The 25,054-nt window shown below is 42.1% G+C and overlaps 1 protein-coding gene across 1 annotated transcript in view; it reads left to right on the top strand.

Annotated features, from left to right (window-relative positions):
* Nucleotides 1-25,054, top strand: part of CLGN (calmegin) — a 379,504-nt gene that overhangs the window by 271,640 nt on the left and 82,810 nt on the right. Inside the window, exon 11 of the mRNA XM_078677626.1 lies at nucleotides 7,364-7,480. Coding sequence (XP_078533752.1) covers nucleotides 7,364-7,480 — 117 coding nt within the window. The remainder of the gene's footprint in view (nucleotides 1-7,363; nucleotides 7,481-25,054) is intronic.

Below are 25,054 nucleotides of genomic sequence, written 5' to 3' on the forward strand. Positions count from 1 at the left end.
GTATCTACTCTGTGGTCTTACAGCCCGCCTATCACTTTTTATTTGTTGCTTGGAGTGTCCTTTGTGTTCTTTAAATGTCCCTCCTTTTTGTGTCTTGACCCCTCCCATGAAGCATGCTCCTATTACTTGTAGTCTTGCCTTTTTGTGTATGTAGATTGTTAGATCTGGGGGGTCTCTAGTTGGCACAGGTAGGTACTTGTGACAAATAGGGACCCTTGCCTCTAGTCAGGATAAGGGGATTACACTCCAAAATATCCCCTGCTCACCCCCTTGGTAGCTTGGCACGAGCAGACAGACTTATATCAGAGGCAGTGTGTAAAGCATTTGTGACCACATACAGTAACCCAGTGACAACACTACAGATGGACACCATACAAGGTTTTTATATAAAAAATAAGTATACTTTATATAGAGTTACCACAAGACCATTAAACGACAAAAATACACAATACTGTTACTTTACGATGGTAGATTTATCTTAGTTAAGTTCAGTTCTTAAGATGCGACACTTTGCACAACCAGTGCTGCAGGCCCACCAGCAGCATTTCGATTTACACGCCCTGGGCACACTCAGTGCACTCTACTAGGGTCTGATATAGCGAAAACTAAATAGCCAAACGTGGAACCACTGATTAATACATCAATTTACAATAGGGAGCACTTGCACTTGGCACTGGACAGCAGTGGCACAGTGCCCAAAGCATCTAACACCAGCAAAAATACATGATGCAACAGCAAAAAAATGGAAGGGAGACCCACGTCAATGGTGCCAGGTCTAACATAGATTAAGTGCATTTTTTTTTTAATTTCTGCTCCTGTTTTTGGAGTCTTGGCTTTTCTCTGCTTTTCTTCCTGCGTGGCATTAATGTTGATCCAAACACGTCCACCCGATGGGAGTTTATCAAGTATTGCCATAGTGCTAATAAAATGAAAGGTAAAAAAGCTTTGTGACATTGGATCCTAACTGGCAGTGATGCATGTCTTTATGGTGCCGCTTGGTGTAGGGACTCTGTGTGCCCACTGATGCCCTCGTGCTCTGTAGAACCATCATCCCATTTCTTTATTTCTTCCGATAGCTTTGTGTGAAAAATATTGCTCAACTCCTAGCACAGCAACCAGGCATGCCTTGTTTTCTGAACAGGTACCCCTGCTTGGGGCAGTCTTGCCTAGGTTGCAGTCATTGCTGCTATGACTGTTTATGATAATGCCACACTCCGCCCCTCTCTGCCCCCACCATACCACGCTCCTGACATTGTAATTGTATTGTATAGTAATGCATTTATATAGTGCTTACTACCCCTGATGATGCGTCAAAGTGTTTTTCCAGTGAGTAGCACGCTACTCCGTAACCCAAAAAGGATTAGTGTTGAATTAGTATAGTGAAATATGAAAGTAAATTGAGTGGTGGATAGGTTAGTCAGTTATTTGGATTCAGAAGGATAGCGGAGGGATAAAAGAGGGAAAAAGGTTTGCATTTATATAGCGCTTGTTACCCCTGTTGGGGTGTTGAAGTGCTTTTATTTGTGAGTAGCATGCTACTCCGGCACCCATAAAGGATTAGTGGTGAATTAGTATGTTGAAATATGAAATTAATTTAAGTGGTGGATATTAGTCAGTTATTTGTATTGAGAAAGATAGCGGAGGGATAGAAGAGGGAAAAAGGGTTGCATTTGTATAGTGCTTACTACCCATAATGAGGTATTGAAGCACTTTTTTTGTAGTGCATTGAATATGTATTTTTTTTCCTTTTTTTGGAGGAAAGTAATAAATATATAGGTCCACGTACATGGAAGGTATATAAATGCATAAAGGAAGTAAGTATAAGTAGATTAAAAATGCATTCGATAAACTCTGGTTTTCAAGTATTGTACTTAAAAATGGATCACTGACATTATATCGACCACAAAAATATCGAGATACATTAATATCGGGGATAAAACATCGAGGGACAAAATATCGACTGCCTATCTTCAAACAGGTAAGTACTAAAATATCGACTCTAAAATATCGAGTTACAAAAATATAGACTGTCAAAATATCAATTTTTTTAAATGTCTTTAAATTAACTTAAAACTAATATATTAATAAATATATTTAATATAAACGTAGTTAAAATGATTAAATAAATGTAATATTAATAAATAATTATTGTAAATAAAAAAATATATAACATAAATAATACATATATATATATATATATATAAAAACATATTATTAAATAAACATATATAATATTTTTACCGTAGCATAGCAAAATGGTTAAAACTTATTGTAACAACTCTAGTGAGTTCAACAGTAGCAAAAGCGTTGGATAGTGTAGGGGTAAAATTTACTATTCCCACTCCAGTGGGTGCAACACTAGGGAAAGCGTTGGATAGCGTAGGGGTAAAAATTACTATTCCAACTCCAAAGAGTGCAACAGTAGGGAAAGCATTGGATAGCGTAGGGGTAACAATTACTTATTCCCACTCCAGTGGGAGCAACAGTAGGGAAAGCGTTGGATAGCTTAGGGGTAAAAATTACTATTCCCACTCCAGTGGGTGCAACAGTAGGAAAAGCGCTGAATAGCGTAGGGGTAACAATTACTATTCCCACTCCAGTGGGTGCAACAGTAGGGAAAGCGCTGGATAGCGTAGGGGTTAAAATTACTATTCCCACTCCAGTGGGTGCAACAGTAGGGAAAGCGCTGGATAGCGTAGGGGTTAAAATTACTATTCCCACTCCAGTGGGTGCAACAGTAGGGAAAGCGTTGGATAGCGTAGGGGTTAAAATTACTATTCCCACTCCAGTGGGTGCAACAGTAGGGAAAGCGCTGGATAGCGTAGGGGTTAAAATTACTATTCCCACTCCAGTGGGTGCAACAGTAGGGAAAGCGCTGGATAGCGTAGGGGTTAAAATTACTATTCCCACTCCAGTGGGTGCAACAGTAGGGATAGCGCTGGATAGTGTAGGGGTAAAGATTACTATTCCCACTCCAGTGGGTGCAACAGTAGGGAAAGCGCTGGATAGCGTAGGGGTTAAAATTACTATCCCCACTCCAGTGGGTGCAACAGTAAGGAAAGCGCTGGATAGCGTAGGGATAAAGATTACTATTCCCACTCCAGTGGGTGCAACAGTAGGGAAAACGATGGATAGCATAGGGGTAAAAATTACTATTTCCACTCCACTGAGTGCAACAGTAGCAAAAGTAAAAAATTCATAAATAAATATAATTAATAGAAATATTATTACCAATTAATTTTAATTTCCAATACCAATTACTTTTATTTACCAATTAAATTTTATTTAATGGACAAGTATTACTTAATTAACAATTTTAATTAATTAACATATTTATTTAATTAATTATTATTAAATTACTTCCCACCCTATCCCCCTATAAACTCACAACCCACTACAGAAAATAATTTACTAAATATTAAATATTTATCAATTAAATATTTATAATTAATTACCAAATATATTTTAATTCATTACCAATTAATATTTAATTAACAATTATTATTAAATTACATAATTAATTAATTATAATTAAATTACTTCCCACCCTATTCCCCTATAAACCCACAACAAAAAATAATTTAGTAGAAAATAATGATTTATCAATTATTCAAATATAATTAATTACCAATTACATTTTAATTATTTACCAATTAATAATTAATTAACAATTATAATTATTTTACATAATTAATTATTTATATTTAAATTACTTCCCACCCTATTCCCCTATAAACCCACAACCCGCTACAGAAAATATTTTACAAAAAATTCATTATTGATCAATTAATCAATTATTACTAATTACCAATTATATTTTAATTAATTAACAATTAATAATTAATTAACAATTACAATTATATTACAGATTTAATTATTTATAATTAAATTACTTCCCACCCTATTCCCCTATAAACCCACAACCCGCTACAGATTTATATTACACAATTATTACAAATTATTAAAAACGTACCTTATTTTCGATATTTTTGTTGTCTATATTCTATCTAGTCGATATTATGTCTAGTCTATATTTTTGATTCGATATTTTGGCTATTAATATCGATAGTACTCGATATTTTTGTTGTCTATATTATGTCTGGTCGATATTTTGTCCAGTCTATATTTTTACCTCGATATTATGTCCAGTCGATATTTTTGCATCTATATTATGTCTGTTTACCCTTAAAAATGTATTTATTTATTAATTTATTTTTAAAGATAACTATTCAACATGTTTATAAAAAACAAAACAGATATATAGGTACATATCTGTAGCACAAATAAATGCTCATATACAGAGGGATATGCTGTGAATTTCTGTTTGCTTATGGTGCTTATGTGGGGAAGAGACAATTCTTGAGTAGTTTTCTGAAGATAAGGTGGTTGTCGGAGGATCGAGGCACTCTAGAGCTGAGGCTCCTATGATGAATGTGTTTGGTGATTTTGTTCCTGATGAAGAGCGGTCCCATTCCATGTATCGCTTTGAGGGTGATATAAAGCAGCTTGAACGTTGATCTTCTGGCAACCGGTAACCAATGCAGGGCTTTCAAGGCAGGGGAGAAGTGGTCTCGCGGTTTGATAAGCAAGAGTAGTCTGGCAGCCGAGTTCTGACTCCGTTGTAGTCTTTTCATAGTCATTAAAGGTGATCCGTGGTAGAGGCTATTGGCGTAATCGAGTTTGGACAGAACAAGTGAGATGGAAGGTTGGACCTTGTGTGGAAATCCCAAATGGGGGAAGATATATCACAGAGTTTTTATAGTAACAAAGCTTGATCTTCCAAGAGTAGAGTTTTGACATTTGTCGTGATGTTCTTAGAAATAATGACTGCGGGCTAGCTTCCTGGTTTTCATTTTCTCTGCTCCTTTGTTCCCCGTTGATAGGAAAATGAATCATCTTGTGTGCTTGTTCGAACTAAGGAAAGCTACAAACCGCTTCAGCCCTGGCGGCGCTATGCTGCCATGTGTTCTGGTGCTTCACAGACCACTACAGTCAAACATCAGCACAAAACGTATGTTGTGTTAAGGTGGCTCTTATCGTAAAACCGGGTCCGGTCTGTCTGCAATGCCGCCGAGTTCTAACAACGGGCATTACTAAAAAGATGAAGGCCAAACCACAAGAGCGAGACCTCTAAGCGCTAGCCAACAGCTTAATTACACCCCCACAGTTCTTTTTCTCCCATTGAGATGTCTGTGGTATAAAGAGAGGCACAAAGGAGTGATCGGTGCTATGAAGAAGTTAGATTCCACAGAGGCCACGAGTTTTTCAGGTTTATGCCTGAACAGGTGATTCAGTGCAGGTTTTCTGTTCTGTTCATTCTGAGACCTGTAAGCCTTATTTCATAACTGGACTTCAAATCTCTGAAAAACCTGGACTGGAGGAGTACTCACGGATGGAACAGGGAAACTGTGAGATTTGTTATTACTGATCTGCACAAAAGCTTTGCACATAACACTTGGCACTGGGCTGTTATCCAACCAAAACTGGTGCTCCAAGATCACAGTGAGCACTTAACCCGCTGGGCTATCCTGTTGGCTCTAGATATACTTATAAAACATACTGGTCTTTGCTCTGGGAATTCAAGCGGCAGAGTTTCGGAAATGTGCTCTTTTCAATGCACCCCATGAGGGAAGGACACGTGGCTCAGTGTGCAGTTTGTGAACATGCCGTGCTGGCATCCTGCATGTAGCTGCTTCTTCCACAGCTTCAGCAATGGGCATGAGAAGCACTGAATGTGGGGTCAGGTAAGGACCAGCAGCTCTGTTTAAGGTAGACTGTGCATTTGTCCTCAACTCACCCTTAAAATACAACACAGTGTTCTCTCTGTTGAATCTCTCTCTGATCCTGTACAAAAGAGCCGACTAGTGCACTTTTACGTCAGAAAAGAATGTTCAGTCAGCACTGCGTCAACCCAGGACACGAACCCAACAGACTGTAAATTATTATTTAGGGGCACTGTAGTAATAAATGCACATTCACACTTATTTACTCCAGTACGATGAGGCTGATATGAGAAAAAATGTTTAGCGTCTCACAGACTGCAAGCTACTGTGGCTTTATATAGGAAAGCAACTCTGCTAATAGTCACGAGGCCTCTTCAATGTAGTTTTAACTTACAGTGCAAATTTAAGCACATGCATTCTGCTTTTCGTTAAAAAACAAATTGATAAATGACTTGAAAAAAACGTTGTGGCATTATTATATATATGAGAACAAGAAGAGTAGTGTAATGTGTTATTTATTACCATTGTAGGAGAAAAGCAAAGACGTCACAGCATACGCATTGGCAATGCAAAGGAAACCCAAAGCATCATTAGGAAGGACAAAGTGGGTACTCTAGCAACAACATTGTGAATAAATACACACAACGTCATTCATTGCCTTTGTAGTCTGTCTTATTATGGCAGCAAAAAAAAAGAGATAGGAAACGGCCAGCTCTACAATCAACCAAAAAACAAAAAACAACACACTTATACCACCTACCGCACACCACTCCAATCTAAATCACCCATAGCAACTCACACAGCAGTTGCACACACATTTAATATACACAACACTATGAAACACAATTCGTACTCACACTACCCAAAAACAACCACCTAAAATCTACAACAGTCTACATCACTCCACACTGAATAAATCTACATCACACCATGCTAATAACAGATAAGGAACACTATTAGACACCCCCTACCCCACTTACCACAATCCAAACAATGCAAAACACTATTGAGCATACCATTTTTTACATACGAAAGTTTATCTGATTACAACAGCCGTTTAAACATAAATTATATTTACAAACTCACAACATCCAACATACATCACTTAATCAGCAAAACATTACAACATTAAAAACCTATTTAATTTACACTATCTGTAGTACAGAGAAAAGTAAAGTTGAAGCTCCTTACAAAGGTGCGCCCTATTGGCTTTGCCAGTGCTTGTTCACTTAGTGGGGTCAACCTCCTGACATCTCTGGGGAGTATCTGACTTCCCTGGCACACCAAGAAATTACTGTTATACTTTTTTAGGAGTTCCACCTCAGAACATCGTTTAATTGAAACCTATTTGTGAATTTATTTATGACTGCTATATCTTTCTCTCGCACGCCCTTCTACATTTTACCATGTACCTCAGAGAGTAGCACACTAACTTCCAATGGCTGTCACTAAGTGACATATAATGTCTGTGACCAAATAACTATTGTTCAGCATTTCGTTGTATTAATAAATGTCAACCCATTAAGCGCTTAGTTCTCATAAAGCTCTTTTAAAAAATAAGCAAACGTGATCATCAGCGGTGTGTATTAATTGATTCAATGTGAGCTTCTATTAAACTCTGAGGGCCTTTTTTTCCACAGCCTGGCATTTTAAGCCAGTTGGTAACTGCTGCAGTGGAGAACCCGTTGCTTTGGATTCTTTATTCGGCAGCAGTAGTGCCCATCGGGTTCCTGACTTTCTATTTTTGGCGACGAAAGGTAAAACAATGTATTTCCTTCAATTATGTTCTCTACATATTGTACGCTGCAAGTGCTTTGCTTGACATTATTGCCCTCTAGCGGTGGAAAACTAAAACATCGCTTGCTGGTTTTCTTGATTGTTGTACTTCGGAGAATTGATGAAATCAATATGCAGATTTGTTTTGATTCATCCTGAAAAAGCAGTTGAAGCTTTACAGATATGTTAATTCTTCTGTTTTTGTACAGTATTCTGTCTATTCACGTCCACCGAAAATAGTCAGAACTATTCAGATGAGTCTAAAGGAATGTCGCAGAGGGTTTCCGTTGTTTTCACCCTCTATGGTACTCTATCACCCTCTTTTGAGGATTGTGGAAGATGAATTTTCGGGGCCTATCCAGGTTCTGCTATCCTTGCTGTCGTGTGGGCCGATCTGCGAATTAGGCTGACAAGGTTATTCTCGTATGCAGCGGAAAAGTGGAAGTGCGAAAGTGGATGAATGGATGAAATAATGGAGACAATGGTGTAAGGGTTGAATGATTGCAAGACTTGAATACTTACACAATAGATGAATGGAATAGTGTAAGGAGAGATCAATAAAAGGCTGAAATGATGAATGAAGGGGCGAAAGGGTTGGTGGGTGGATAGAAGCCTGAAAGAATGGTCAGATAGGTGGATAGAAGGAAGCCTCACGGTAACTCATCTGGGTTTGACTCGCTCGTCAATTACATGAAAGTTTTGGATCAAAGTGGAGGGTGTTTGAATTTTCTGTCTACTCCCTAGCAGGCTGGCACTGAAAACTGATAATGTCGCCATAGGTATGTATCCCAACATTCAGTGCCGTATTACCAAATAGGCAAAGTAGGCGCCCGCCTATGGGCCCCACTCCTTTCAGGGGCTCCGCGACAATAGGTCAAAATAATATTGATTTGATCTTGAAAGAAAATTACAACCAAGCTTTCTTAAATATTGTTTCCAAAAGTTAGAAAAAAATGAATCAACTCAAAGAAACTAAAACCTTACATTAAAGACTCTATAGAGAAAATACTGTATTAATGTAAAAAGTACATAAACCAAAGACATCAGATTCACATAACAGTTTGTCTCTTAAAAGCTCATCTTCTGACAACTGTCAGTTTGTAAAACAAAATCCAGTGCAGTAGGTATTAGGAGATAATTTGCGAAGAGGCCCGAAATTTCAACTGCCCATGGGGCTCCACAGGGTTTAATCGGTACTGCCAACATTGGGTTGCATTTCTAGTGCCAACATGTCATGTCAGAGTAGTCATTCCACAATGGCAGACGCACCTGGTGGAGTTGCTGCTGCAGAGGTTTCCTGCCCAGGTGTTTGAGGCTCCCACCAGGGAAGATGAAAAACAGCTGGTGCCAGGTTCACATACTGTGGGCCTCCCTTCATCAGAGGCAGAGAGTAAAACCTCCAACAGAGTTTCCAGAATGGATATCCTGCGCAGCCTATCAGGGTAATGAAATAATGGCATTTCTTACTCACAATAATTGGGGAAAATGCTCCCAACAGGAACTGTGAAACCTATCCAAGCCCCGCCTCGCCCTGCCCAAGTGATATGCTCATGTTATTGGCATCAAGTGTGACCTGCTGCAGGACTGCAAGCTAAAATCCTTGCTATTTAAAGAAGGGCTGCAAGATAGAAATTAATGGTTTCAGTTATGTAAGCTGCCAGTTACAAGGAAATCACTTCGTACACAAAATAAATACATATAGTTCAGAGATAAATATGTTGGTTTTTTTTAGCCAATTAAAAAAAAGCTTTCTTTAGGAAAGGGAATTCCTTTTTTACCCCCCATAAATCATTTTACCCAACATCCAGAAGTAGGAAGTATAATGCTCCCACTTTAGCACCTAATCTGGATTCCTGGTCCACCATATAAACATCAAAACAGCAGAATACTTTGGCCAAAAGTAATTATTATTTGTATCAATGTTATTCCAGCACTTAATAGTTTTCCGTATTCTCATAAAGGTGAGCGACACAAAGTACCAGTGTAGAGTAGGAGGGGTGATTGGACAAGCAACGGGTAGCAGAGGGAAGCAAATTTAAATGCTTAATTGTATACTAGTTCACCATTATTCTATTTAATGTGCCTAGGAATGCAATGAGTAATCTTCATTACTCTGATTTGACTCTCTCTACCTATATTTCTATCTGGTTTTAGGTTTAAACCTATAATAACTGATAAAACCCCACCGAAAGGAAAATAGTCATTACCGGTGAACCATATAAACACTGAAAAAACACATTCGCAACCACAAACTAAGTGCCATTCATAAATAATAATAATGACATTTGTAAAGCGCTTGGTTACACTATACTAGTGTTTCCCCGCGCTACGGTACATTCAAGAACAAAACATCATTAGCAGGCCACCCCCCAACCAGGGTCCAGCACCAGAGATCTACTCAGTGGGGAAAAGAAAAGTTTTCAGCTTTTTACGAAAGGTCAACTCTGAGACCTCCATCCGAAGCCCCCGCGGGAGTCTATTCCATTGCTGAGGTGCCACAAAACTAAAGGAGCGCCCACCCATCCTTAACATCCTGACTCTGGGAACAATAACCTGTCCCATCCTGCTAGATCTTAATTGGCGGGAGGGGAAATACGGGCTCACAAGGTTATGTAGGTATGCAGGTCTCTTCCTTTGTATAATCCGATGGCTCACACAGAGAGCTTTAAACAGGATTCGCTCCTTAATCGGGTGCCAATGAAGGACGCCTAAAGCCTTCCTGGAAGAGGCTCTCCGGGGCAGCATCAGAACCAGGCGGGCTGCTGTGTTCTGAATATATTGAAGCCTCTGTACACAGCTGACATTGGCCCCCAGATAGAGCACATTTCCATAGTCCAGCCTTGAAGTTACTAAGGCATGAACCATGGTCTTCATTACTACAGTAGGCAGGAGGTCCAAGGTCTTGCGTTATCCACGCAAGATTCCAAAACATGTTCCTGCCACTCGCCTTGTCTGATGCTCAAACGAGAGCTTGGTGTCAAGCCACACCCCTAGGTTCTTAACCTGTTCACTAGGCACAGGGGTGGGGCCCAGGGTCTGTGACCACCATGCCGATATCCACACAGAAGCTGCCTTACCAATAACCATCACTTCTGCCTTACTCCCGTTCAGTTTGAGGCAGTTATTAGCCATCCATACCGCTAGTTCTTGCAGGCAGGAATTGAAATTAGTGGCTGCCTTCTCGTCCGACAGTGTTAAGGACACCACCAACTGCGTGTCATCAGCATAGGACATGACTTTGACCCCGTACTTTCCAGTGATGTCTGCCACTGGAGCAACATAAAGATTAAACAGGGTCTGGCTGAGAGTGAACCCCTGTGGCACCCCCTGATTAAGCTTGATGCTCTTAGATAGATACGGTCCCTGTGCCACCCGAAAACTGCGATCCTGCAGAAAGGATTCCATCCATGCCAATGCCTTCCCACCCACCCCTCCCTTCCTGAGTCACTGGTGCAGCGTACGATGAGCAACAGTGTCAAAGGCGGCACTCAGATCTAATAGAATTAAGGCCGCCGTCTTTCAAAGAAAGGAAAAGATGAGGGAAAGAGACATTTTTATTTCTTCCTGAAGGAACCAATATAATGTAACTTTATTATACAAGGTAGCATCAAGAAAGACTGGGCTAACATTATTCTGCTTAAATGTTGTTGTTTAGGGATGTCACTAAAGCATTGTCTCTTCTTCCTTCTGCTTTTTTTCAGTTTTGTGGTCTTTGGTCTAAAGATGCAGTCTTTAGAAGCATGTTTTAGGTCTTATGTAGTAATTTTATATACTGTAGAGAATCAGGAAATATAAAAATCATATTTGATATTTTGACTACATTTGATTTCATGGCTGGTTTCATAAGAATCTTTCTTAATATGTACCATCACATTTACCCACTGACAGAGAATGGGTGAAATCCGTTGATACATCAGCCCCCTTTTCTAGTGAGTTAATTGCCAAACACCTCAAGCTTTAAACATTCAATGCAAAATGTTGTGACAGGTATATGTGAAAAGAATTTTCTCACCAAGCATCTGAGATAGTGGTGAAAAGATGACACCAGACATTTGGTAAAAATGGAATGCATTGTCACTTGGGATGCTGCTAAAAAAAAGTTCTTCCCAAGTTCAATACAGATTGGAGTGATGTAAATGTAAATGTGGGATACTTGTAAAGCGCACTGTTACTCTACCCGAGTGTCCTGGCGCTGTAGACCGCTGGGGAACCCGTCCTGGTTTTCCCTGTGATATTGTTTGTATTTGCAGTAATTCAGCTACGTATATGTAAAATGAAAAGGTTGTGTTATGGCCTGTCAAAATCGATACCTGAGCTGATGTGCTTCCCTGTAAGAGATCCTTGTCACTTGCTAGATGGTATGCTGAAAGCATCATTACAATCTTCGGAGTTAATGAAGAATGCTATTCAATTTGTAGTCCATTCTTTTGCAGTAAAAATGTATTTGGACCTCATATACTCTGTGGACACGCTATCAGTGCAGAAAGCAAGCAATAATTAAAAATACATTAAAATTCCATAAACACCAGAAAAACACTGTTTCTGTTATTTTTAATGGCGCGCAAATGGGTAACCACTGATAACCACTGTTTTTTAAGGTATTGAAAAAACCCCACCAGAATTTACCAAAAACAGAAACTGAAAACAGGTAAGCCTACCTATATTATATCATGGGTCCACTTGCCTCCAGGCACCCTGTGCATCTAAGGAAAACAACCCTATCTCTTCAGACTCCTCCCTAACCTTGTAGAATGCCATAATGGAAGGCCCCACCTAGCTCTCACCCCTCTGTCGCCAAACATACCTAGTACTGAGAAATGAGAACCGTAGAAGGTAACAAGTACTTGGAAGAAGAAGGTAAATTGGAATAATGAAGATGACAGGTACATAATTGGCATAGTACAATCTCACTCGCTTGCTATTTCCAGACCTGACATAATGATATCACCTAGCGGTAAGTCTTCGACAAGACACCCCAACACAAATCTGGTGTGCAGAAGTAATGCAACACTTCAATCTCGTAAAGGGCGGATTGCACTCAGTTAGTGGTTGCAGTCAAAAGCGCCCTGCTTCCATGTTCCAGGGACATCTTCTTGCCCCCTACATCCAACCTGTAGAGACAGACAAAAGTATGAGTTGCCCATTGGGTAACCCTACAGACCCGAGCGAAACACACACCTGGTGCCTCGGTTTCCGAGGCCAGCGACTCTTTTGTCAATGTGTGCGCGCCAAGCCAAATAGAGCAAGGCAGGAAGAATCGTAAGTGATGGAGACTGAGGACTTGATCTGCTCTAGTAAGTCGATGTCAATGTAGAAGAGTTTTGGTCCAAAATAGACAAACTGTTGCAGTCTGTAGTCTGAGAAACTGGCAATCCACTGCTCAATCCCCTGCCAAAGTTTAAGAGCTTAGACAAATCGAAAATGGCTAGGTGCACAGCGAATGTTTTTAGGGAAGTTGTAGGAGGTGAGTGGCTCAATTTGCAGCTTCGGGTGCTCCAACAGGTGGCGTAACCGTCCCGGTACGCTAAATGGATATGTATTGAGTAGCGCACAAACAACGTGAGTGCGTCCCTGTTATGTAAGCACACCGTGGTGGTTCCTCTTGACAGACTGACTCCAAATGTAATCAGACAAAGCTCAATTGTTCAATTCGTAACGTGTTTTTTATTTTGAAGATAAATTCAATTAATCAATTTTTATTCATTGTTTCCTCAAACATAATTCTTCAAAGAAAATGCAACTGCTCCAATGCATTTCGGGCTGTGCCCTTTATCGAGGAGCTCTGTTGGTGAAAATGACACACTTAAACATACGCTAATAAACACAATAAATCATTACAAGTGCATTTTTACAATAATGAGAGGGTAATCGACTGCTGAGCTAATGTATATTGCAATGTCAATGGGATCCTAGTGGTGTGTATAAAAAAAGAAACAATCAAGTCAAAGGACTTAAAAATGGATGAAAAACATACCGGGTCTTTCTTTGGTGGGGGTATCAAGGTTGATGGTAAATGCTGTTGAAAATAAACGGGCGGGCTGTTAGAATAGTGAACCGAAGTGACGGCGCGTTAATCAAAAGTGCCAAACCAATAATCTGTCATAACTTACTTCATGACGAAAATGATGTTGTCTAGAAAAATTTGTGCACCCGGTGAAAGGAAATTCAGGGGCTTCTCCTTGTGCAGAAATCACTAACGCATGGGTGATGTTTAAACTAAACGAGAACCCGGAAGGGTTGGGTGAGGAGGAGGGCAGCGCTCTGTGGGTAGCTGAAGCGATTTTTAATTGGGCCCGCACTTCGATGGGAGCTATCGAGGATTAGCATGGCTGGGGAAATGTGGTCAAATTTCTTGAGGCCTAAGTGTGCTGCAGCATATAGAGTTGCTCTTAGTGGGCCTAGGTGTATTTTGGGAATGCCTGAGAGAATGGCAATTCCATAGTCTAGAGAGAATGAGAGACTGCACCACTGTTTTGAGTTCTTGTTCTGGAATCAATTGTCTGGTGCCCCAAAGCTGCCTAAGTTGCTGTTGTGCATTGTTGGCTATAGCTGCTATGCGGCTGTGAAGATTGAGACGATTATCAAGGGTGATGCCGAGTGATCAGGCTCTCAATACAGTGGCGGGCAGACATCCAGGGTGGAGATTTTGCTTTCGGAGGTGAGATCAAAAGAAATTCTGTTTTAGTTGGGTTGAGTTTAAATTGTGGTTGGACATCCAGTTTTGAATCTTTAAGAGTGTATTTGAAAGCATGGCAACATCTTCCGGGCATGAGATTGTCATGTATATTTGGTATCGGCATAGAGGTGGAAGAGAGTCTCAGAATCTTGCAGGAACTGTAAAGTACACTTTAACTGGAACCACCAACTAGGATAAGAGAACTAGCCATTGGGACCTCTTTTAATGTTTAATTTGTGACAAAATAATCACCTCAGCTCAAAACATTTGGTAAAAGGGTATAACTTGCGCTGCTGACGACACTGTGTTGTATCTGCTATCTGCCACCACTAGCTGGGTCCAGGCCCAGGACACATGAGTTCAGCGTGGGCTTAGGGAGCTGTCTGCATTAAGGTCTTACGAACAGCAGAATTTCCTGTCATTTGGCACAAGTGCTGTTTTTACCACACCGTCCGCCTCCTTTCTTGTCCTCCCATCTTTCTCTAAACCTCCTGCTGCCACCCACTATTAACCCCATCCCCTCTCACAAACACCTTGGCAGCAGCATGAGAAACTAATCTGAGAGTGATTACGATGAGCTGTGGAAGGTGCTGAGAGGTTTGTGTGCAGAGGACAGTCGCAATTCTGATGTAGACAGCCAAGGACTGACCTCCAATCACAAAAGGGGTTCATTTTATTCAAAAGCAGCAGTGTGGGTGCCAAATTTCTTCCCACCCAGGTCGCTATCCTGGCAAAGTCTGACTCTGACTGGCACCATTCAATTCCACCACTGGCACCGCTAAATATCGCTCCCTGCCAACACCAGCATCACAGCCAGTGCATCCATCATGCTCACATATTGTTCACGGACGTATGCCTAGTAAAAGGTTTTTAAAACAGCCTCAGCTTTACAGATGCTTCCTGGGTCAACCTTTAATTTCATTAGGCCTAACTTTAGGAACCAACTTAATACAAACTTGAGCCATTCAACTTTCAGAGTATTAGTCATGTTCAAGATTCCCCTTAGAGAATCTCTGTAGTCAGCTAGCTCTGATGCGGACCACAGGCGTATCTGATATGGTAGGGACTTCAGTTGTGCCACATTGAAAATTCTATTGATTCCTACATTAAAAAAAGAGGTGTAAGGGGAGTGCTAACCAAAACTGAGATAAGGGATCTAGCAAAGTTGTTCTCTGCTACAGATACCTTCTGGAGGTTAACATAGCATGATATTTCAGCTCCAAAAAGAGGTAGGCTTGGTGCCTTGGCACAGTAGTCTTCAAGAGCGGGGTAAATTGAGTGGGAGTGGTAAGATTGCTTTAGATCTATGTGGTGCTAACAAAGTACTCTTGTTGAGTTAGTGTACCTACCTAAACTTATCAATTCGATTTTGGGGGCCCACAAGGGTCTTAGAAATACGAAGTGATTTATCTGCAAAAATAAGTATTGGAAACGTTTTGTTATTTAAGACGGGCGAGTCATTCCTGCAGGCAATAAGTGTGTCTACTGCGTCATTGATATACAATGTAAATAAGGTGGGCGCTTGGACACACCCTTGACGTACGCCGTGTGAGATAGGAATGCGGTCAGTCTGTTCACCCTTGTTGCCCCATCGAACCTAGGCATAGTTCCTTTCTTGCAGTCTGGTAATAAGATTAATCAGGTTCCCAGGAACTCCCCTAGAACTCTTCATACACTCCCCCTTAGGGCAAAATCGAATGCAGCTCGTAGATCTACAAAAGCTACATACAATCTTTGTTTATTCAACAATGCATACTTCCAATACAAAAGGGAAAATCTAAGCAACTGGTCGGAGGTAGTGGTTTTTAAGCAGAAGCCAGCTTGAAGTGGGGACAGTTTGCACTGGTCATCACCCCAATTTAACAACTTATCGAGGACCTGCCTTGCGAAAAACTTCTGTAAATTGACAGTTACGCTGATGCGCCTATAATTAGATGAACTACAAGCATTATCCTTCTTATAAATGGAGATTATCCCAGCTCCTCTCCAAGAGTCAAGGATATCTCAACCAGCCACAATGGTATATGATTGAGGGTTGATGTAACTAATCCACACTTGGGGATCTGATTTAAACAAATCACCAGGTATTTTGTCATGGCTGGGAGCTTTTGCTTCTTTAAAGCGGCTTATAGCAGTGGTTGGGTCACTAAGCTAAATTATATTACACTGTCCTCAAGCGCATCTGCATTTTTGGCAAAACCTAGGGGGAGTTTCGGGCCTGATAGTCGGTCTCATCCTGAGTATACAGCCCTGAAAAATGAGTAGCCCACCTCTCAGGCTATATACGGTGATGATAAATGCTCACATTGTCTATACTTCCATGGGATATTATATGCCAAAAAGCTCTATTGCCATTCAGTTCAACAGCGCGCAATGGGTCACGCCCGTTATTTTTGGCCCACTCACTCCTGGCTCTTGCAAGTTCCATTTTTTTCATTTCCGCTAGCCTCTGCAATCTCTAGGCGTAGGCACTTTTTGACATCCATTGTTAACAATCGTTTGGTTAATTTTCACTCAAAATTAAACCATGATTTTCCTTCGCGCAAGGTATTTGCTTATGATCGAAATTTTTATAGAAACAACCTTGTACTTTATTAAAAAGCCTTTCATGAATATCTAAAATGGTAATGTCTGCATCAGGGAGACCTTCATAGTCAGACAGGTAGGCCACATACCAATAATATAGCAAGAGGACACTGTGGGTCGAACTCAAACAATATCGCATGCACCTTTTACTATCAAATCCTTCTTTGGGTAGACTGACCAACAGCTTCTTGGTTGTTAAAGACAATTACCATTTCTAGAAATTCCTGGATATTATCCAGCCCCCTCTGGCAAAAAAATTATATCTCCAATTTAGACATGGAGTTCTCCCGATGAGGGCTGTAACAAACACGTGGACAAACGCCCCCCACGGTCCGAGTGCTTGCCCGGGGTGCGAAAGTAGCGAAGAGACAGATCTGTACGTTCTGCTCTTTTGCTCATTGTACTCCAGGGCCAGAGCCAAATGGATCGTCAAACTATGCAAGTCCAGGGGCCTCAGGGATTATAGGGTGGTATTCAGAATACTTAAATATGATACAACCCCCCTGATTGTCTTTGCCACCTCCAGATACCTATGGGCTATGTGGTGCGCTAGAGGTGCAAAAATTTAAAAAAGTCAAAATCCGCCTAATGTGCCACTGTAATTGGGGCCATCCAGAAGGCCCCCATCGCCCTCAACTCTAGGGACAAAGCATTTCCATCTTGATTTTGATCTTAAACCTTTTTATGATTCTCCCATGTTTTATTATTTTTAATAGCTTTTTAAATATTTCTGATTTTGGTCCGCTAATCGGTATGTATGTCATGTTTCATATGGACAATTTTTATCTTATGTATGTACACATGTGCTTTTGTGGTTTTTAACCGATAATAAAGCTTTTTGGATTGGATTGGAATAATATATCTCAGAATATAGTTTAACAGACAATACTTGTAGCCAGTGACCCTCCTGTGGTTATTCACTAAAATAGGTGCTGTTACCACGATGTGACAGGTAGACGAATCCCCTCTGAGGGCATCCCCAGAGAAGGACGCAACCAGAGGGTTGTGGTCACTTTCCATACAGCTTTCGATTTTCATGTCATCAAGCAGTGGCCAAAGTCTTACATCTAAGAGGACATAGTCAATAATGCTTGGATAGAAGACTCTTTCAAAGGTGGGTGCCCTTTTAAAATCGGAATGAATGCATCCTTTACAGGCTCTTATGTTTATGTTTATTAATTTATAAAGTGCCCAAATCACCCCATCAGGGTATCTCTGCGCTATGACTGCTATTACCAACCAGGGAGAGACGAATCAGAACAGTACAGTTTTAGGAGCTTTCTTAATATCAGGCTCTTAGGCCCCGGCCAACAAACATTCATGCTAACTGGAGGGCTATGTTAGAAAAATAATGCTCGAGTTTGCCAGTTAAGTGTGGTATATTGTATTGTTCGTCCTCCTGTTCTACTAGTGCATTGCTATAGTTTGAGGGCACAAAAGATACATTAAAATCGCCAGTCACTATTACTTTTGCATGTTGTTGATGTAATACCATAAGCTCATCAAGAAGGGCAAAAACAGATGAGTCCTTGTTAATAGGCACTGGCTTCATGTAAGCATTGAATAATACAACAATTAAATAAGACAGAAATTTAAGGATAATCCATGCTAAATCAGGAGAGTCCTCCATCAACGACTCATGTGAACATGGAACATTGGGGCATATTACCAAGAACCTCGTTAAAATTATCGCCGTTTTAGTGGCAGTTAACTGCCGCTAAAACAGCGATAATGGGCTTGCTAATATGCGTTATAGAATTCCAATAGAAGCCCATGTTAGATCTGCCAGACATCTAACCTGGGCTTCTATTGGAATTCTATAACGCATATTAGCAAGCCCGTTATCGCCGTTTTAGTAGCAGTTTCCTGCCGCTAAAACGGCAATAATTTTAATGAGGTTCTTGCTAATATGCCCCATTGTTTATTACTAGAATTGACAACCCACCAGCAGTACGCCCACATTTCCCCGGGGCTTGGCATCCGTACTACAAGAAGTAAAGCCATTAATAAACATCTTGTTCACTGCCCAGGCTTCTTGGAACATACATTTGTCACGATCACCCATATAAGAAATATATTCAATATCAGTTAATTTGGATTTAATCCCTGCCAAATTCCTAGATGTCATAAACAACCAGCTTGTATAACACATATGACTTTAGAAGGAAGGTTTTCAGCAAATTGTCCAGTTGGTGCCACTCCTGGGCAGTCTACATTAAATGCAGCTGACCCCCTGGAAACACTGAATTATTGCTTCCATTTTTGCCAATAATTCCATCTTGAGCTACAATATTGCTCCCATCACAGTCAGCCATCAGAGATGAATCAGCCTGCTGCCCCAGTCAGTCGACTGAATTTAGACTCAATGCTTCCAATCCTGCAGTAGTTCCTGGTGCAGTAAGTCTGGATTCTGGAAGGTACATCAGATTATTGGGATTGCATTGGGTGGTCAGAGGATAACATTTTAGCCTAGTTTCAGAGCTGGAACCCCATAAAATGGGAAGTGTTAAATCCTTCCTTTGATGTCTCTTCTTCTACGCAGCTAATCCATAGGAACAACTGTGCATGAGAAGAAGACAGAAGGCATAATTATCATAAATTGTAGTTCTGTAGTGGTCAGTAACATGGAGTTTTCCACCTTGTGTTGTCAAGTGACTTAATAGCGAACTCCAGCATTCCTCTTGTCTGTTTCATGTCATTTGGGGTCCCTCAGTGGAAAACAACTCCATTATTGACAGATAGCCATCTAACATTCTATGTTTTTACATCTTCACACTTTTGCATCTCTTCCTATCTCCGTTTTCCATTTTATCAGCTTAAATCCTGTCTACAAAGTCAATACAACAATGATTGTGCTTTTTACATTGTCTGGTGCGAAGCTCCACGCAGTGTGATACCAGAATATCATTGTTAGAATAGCGCCTATCATAAATATTGTGTCCAAAAAATTGTTATAAGATAGAGACATCTAGCCACAGATTCCTTACCTTTGAATTATCCCAAGGCCCCAGTCCGCATCAAGAAACTTTTCTACAGAAGTCCCACTCTGCGTCGGTAGAGGGCATCTATCTAATCCTATTTGCATGTGGTGTCTAGGTGCGCACCCTGACTCCGAACGGTTTGGCTCATGTCTTCAGCTTCGGTTGTCGGAGTTGCAGTAGCGCCTCATGACACTGTTAGCGTTGTGGTGGTCGAAGGCCCCTCGTCGATTGCGGTCCACTTCTTCCTCTGAGGACTACTTGAGGGCCAACTCCCAAAGCCCTTTGTCCTCACTGTCATCTGGTAAGTCAAGCCATAAGTAGTCGGTGCGGTGGCCTTCCTCGACCTTTCTGCGTAGATGCAGTGTCCCTGACATGCCTCCTATTCCTCTGAGATCCGAGTCAGAGTGCAAATTTTTCCAGCGCCTTCCAGTGTTTTCCGGTGCCGAGGCGACTCTGGCTCAGATGACGGAATACTATTTCTCCCTCCATGCCATTTTTGTTTCTCAACCTCCCTCTTGCATGCGTCTCAGCCCCAAGGAGGTCGGTGAGGCTTTAACTGGCTCCAAATTGGTGTGACCTCCCTTAGTGTCAGTGAGGCCTCCCAAATCCGTGATCAACCCCTTATTGGCTCCGGTGCACAGCCCTTCGGGGTTCTCATCTGGGACGCCAGTGTTTGATCTGCCGGCGCCACCTTCTGCGTCTACGGCACCAGCTGCCCCTACTTTGCCTCGCCTCACCGACGCTGACGTGTCTGAGGAGCTTCATAGGAGGCCCCTGCTATTTTCCCCTCGGAACACAGTGATTTTGGTGATGTCAGTGATGACATAGCTGTCATTCCTCAGCCTCCTCTGGGGCTTCATTGAGTGCCTTACCTTGGTGAGGCTAGTGGCCTTGACTCTTCCCCATCCTCTGACCTGTTTTCTCCTCCTAGCCTCGCTTCAGACGCTAGCATGGCTTTTGCTGTCACTTTTGCAGAGAGTTTCTGTGGTTCTGGGGCTGCAGCGTCCTTCTGTGAAGGTGGCCATTGAATCCCTATTTGGAGTGCTTCATCAGGGCCAGATGAGAACTGAACCTGTGCTCCCCTTCAGTGAAGTCATCTTTGATATTCTGTTGGGCACTTGGGCTAAACCCATTTCACGGACCTCCGTGGACTGGTCTATAGGCACCATCCTGCCCTGTAGACCCGCTTTGCCTTTTCCGTCAGCCTACCCTGCACAGCTTTGTGGTTCAGGCTGCTACAGACTTTCCCAACATCAGCACTGTGCCTGATGTCCCTCCAGACAGGGAGTCTAAAAGTTTAGATGCTCTTGGTTGATATTTCTTTTCTGCCACCAGCTCCGCTTTGCGGTCCCTTAATACAGCTTGTGTTTTGCGCTGTTTTTCTCATTTGTTGTGGGATTCGGGCTTGCACCTTCTCCCCTCCATCCCTGATGACTCTTGAGACACTCTTACTCAGCTGGTCCAGGGTGGCCATCAGACCGCTACATTGCTGTTTCATTGTGGCATGGCTACCACAGATTCCATCAGACATACCATGGCCCTTCCGGTAGCTCTTTGTCGGTATGCCTGGCTACGCATCTCTGGCTACCCCCTGAGGCTGTTGAGCCCACCTTGGTGGACATGCCTTTCGATTGTCAATATCTGGCTCTCAAGCTGACTCCACTTTACACTGTTTTCAGGATAGTCAGAGTGGAGCAAAATCTTAATACCTAATTGCTATACCGTATTATCCCACCCTGTGTACTCAGTCTGGCATGGGATGATCTCCTTCATTTATTTTCTATGTGAGCCGTTATAGAACGGTGCCAGTTGCCTTCTTCTTTTCACTCGTCACCTCCAAGTGGCATCCAGTGTGGTGCGTCTGCCCCGACAGGTATTTTCTTTTCTTGCGTTCTTACCCTGTCGATGACAAGTTGTGGTCCCTAGTTGTTTTGGAACGTGCCTTATTTTCTGGCCCTTTTTGGTTTCTACACCGGTGACTGCACTGTGTTCTCTTGCTTTCTACCCAAGTTCTGATTGGTATGTTTTCATGGTATTGTGTGGATGTACTGTTGCCTTGTTCCCTTCATCTGTATGCCTTACAGGTATTCCTCCATATGTTTCGGACCCATTCTCCACATGCCATGCTTTTTTACTCTGCTTCTGCCTTACGCAAAGCTGCTGTTGCTTTTCCATTCCATTCAATAACTTTATTTCGGACACTAGGGCCATAAAAGTACAATTTACAATAAAACAGATAATATACACTTGTAATTAAAAATGTGGATAGTTCAAAATCACTTTTTGTACAGAGATTGTCCCATGAACACACAGCGAGTAAAAGTCACAGCAGGGATATAAAATTATACTTAATACAGTCTTCAACCCATTAAAAATGCAATAAAAGCAACCATCTCAAGATAAGCTGCAATCTTAAATTTTACAAATATAAAAATATAGGGCTAAGGCAGTAAACCCAGAACATGGATACAGAGTTAATATATCTGTGCGAATTCAATGCATGTGTTCTTCCCCAAGAGATCTACTTTAAAAAGGCCCGCCGGATATGCCACATGCAATTTAAAAATCGTGATACAACAAAGACAATTGGTGAATGGGTGTCATACTTTAAGACTCTGTAGGCCTCTACGCAACGTACAAAGCCCAAATCCTTGCATAATTGGATTAACCAGCGCTTGCGCGGCAGCAGATAGGAAGGGCAGAGGAGCAAAACATGTAATTCAGACTCTTCCTTATAATTACATGCAGGACGTTCACCCGTTTGCTCTTTCACCCATTTGCTAGTATACGCAAATAGTGGAAGGGTCCAGAGTCTGAGTTGCACATACAATTTCCTGACCAAGCTGCTGTTGCTTTTCACTTTTGGATTGGAGATGTTTCCATGACACCTCCAATGCCAACCCCAGTTCTTTACTGGCCTGGCTGTTCTTCAGACATGCCTTCTGCCCCTTTTAGGGATTTATGGCTATTTTTCATTTTCTGTTTCTTCTTGGACATGTGTCCCTTGACCACCCTCTCTGGGTTGTTTCATGGGAAGGTTGGTGTTCACTTGGGATTCCTTCCGGGGAGCTTCCTTCATTTCTTGCGAGCGCTGGTACAGTTTCACCCCTTGGGGGATTCATTTCCCTTGTACTAATAAGCATACCAAATACAATCTTGGGTGACATCAGGATCCGCACTCACGATGCTACCTGGCTTGTTGTCCGAGCTCAGGTTGTTCCGTACAAACAAGAACTTCTTTTGCTTTGGCCTCCATGCTTGATAGTCTGTAGGTACAGCCTCTCCATCTGTTAATTCAGTTATTTACACTGGCTCTTTGGTTAGACCTTCACTTGCAGTATTGGTCTGTCCATGCTATGTTCCCTGTCTTTTGTCTGCTGCTTCTGCGGGGTACCTTCTCTGTCTGCTATTCTTTCTTTTAAGATGGTGACTTGCTATCTGTTAAGGCCTCTCCTGTGTTGGCCTCGTTCAACTCTACCCTTTTTACGGTCCTCTATAGTAGTCCTAATTTCTCTATTCTAACAGGGTGGTTTCTCCCCTGCTGTTTTTCTTTTCAATTGTCTACTGACTGCCTGATCATAACCTTTCAGTTGGTAGTATTGTTTCTATAAGCTCATTTTTTTATATGGTGCCATGTGGCTAGTTGCCAGCTCGCCGTCGTCCCATCTTCAGCCCTGCCAAGTACCACGCATCAGGCGTTAGACTAACACATTTCAGTGTGGTGAACCGCATCACTGCACATAAATGTAAAGTCACTTGTTATAGCCCTGCCTCAGCTGTCAAGCTGTGTGCTGCTATAATGCACCACAGTGACTGAAAGCTGTGGCAGCACGCTACTCCTAACAGGCTAAGGGAGCTGGCTGAGTTGCTTACAGCTCTAGCAGCTACTCTGCTACAATGTAACTCTACACAGACAAGTGCAAGGTAAAGCCGCGCACTGCTTGTTGCAGTACACTGTGGCATGTTACACTCTGAAATCTAGTAAAGCTTTACCTGCATTCTACCGTTTGTCATGTAGCAGCACATACCAAATTGGACCCACTTTTAATACTCCCTGTGCCTCTTCCACCTCGTTCCGTCCGCACCTTTGCCCGCCATCCTAACACTCACGGTTTTTGTGCAGCTCTGCCTCTTTCAGTTACCAATGGTCAAAGGGTGTGCCTGCCAAATCTGTGGTTCAGCCGCTAGCCTTGGGCCGCCTCACACTGCCCAGCAAAGGCTGAGATGAGGGACCGTCTTCCACTCCCAGACACACACGTCCTCTCCCTCCTCCTGCTAGTCACAGAAAGAAACACAGGTTTGCCTTCGAAGTTGTCCCACCAGCAGAAACCTCTGTGCTCTGCTGCCCTCCAAAAGGCCTAGGGACTAGGCTACCTCCCCTACTCCTCCTCCTATTTTTCCACCTCCTATCCATCCACTTCCCCACCACCTCAACCATCACATCTTAAACTTCCACCCTCCCCCATCACCCCCTATGACTTTCCCTCAGGAGTCACCAGAACCATATTCTGATACAGACTGTCCTTGCCACTACTCCCCGGCTGAGGACTTTGCCCCAATCTACCCACATCCCATGGATGATTCTTGGGAGGATTATGATGTGGATCCTCAGCGGGACCCAGATCTCAAACAAGTCCCAGTAATTATCTCACCACCAGATTACACCACAGCATACCACTGTGATATTCAAAGCATGACTGCCATTCATAAGGTGAAAATGTACATCACCCCAGAGGATAATTCGTTTTTGTCAAGACGGTCTCTAAAGCACAGTGCTCTGTCCAGTACCTCCCTATGCTCCAGGTTAATATCTGATTCTGAGATCTTTAAGGACCTGGTCAAATTCTAAGGTGGAACACCCAGCATTGAGAAAAAATATTAACCAGTGTCCTCTGATCCACTCTACGACAGGGGTTATGTCCCAATGACTCTCTTGTTGTTACCACCACCAGGAAAGTGGTAGCAGCCCCTTGACAAAGATAGTAAGCTCATTGATCCTGAAGGTAAGAAGGTAGGGGTGGGTGTGGTTATACACTGGTGCATCACCAATTCGGTAGTCCTTCTTGCCCAGTATGATAGAGCTAACTGGAAAGAGATGGAAGGACTTCTTCAACGTCTCCCTGACTAATACCACAAGAGAATTAGTTGAGGAGGGGAAGCCAACTCCAAAACTACCATCAGGTTCACTTTGGCTTCGGTGGACGCAGCAGCCAGAGGAGTGAATACCTCGCTGATCCTCCGGTGCCATTCCTGGCTTTGTGTGTCCCACTTCAAGCCAAAAATGCAACAGCTTCTTGACAACCCGCAGGACG

This window comes from Lissotriton helveticus, chromosome 2_1 (genome assembly GCF_964261635.1).
Source record: "Lissotriton helveticus chromosome 2_1, aLisHel1.1, whole genome shotgun sequence".
Taxonomy (NCBI): Eukaryota; Metazoa; Chordata; class Amphibia; order Caudata; family Salamandridae; genus Lissotriton; species Lissotriton helveticus.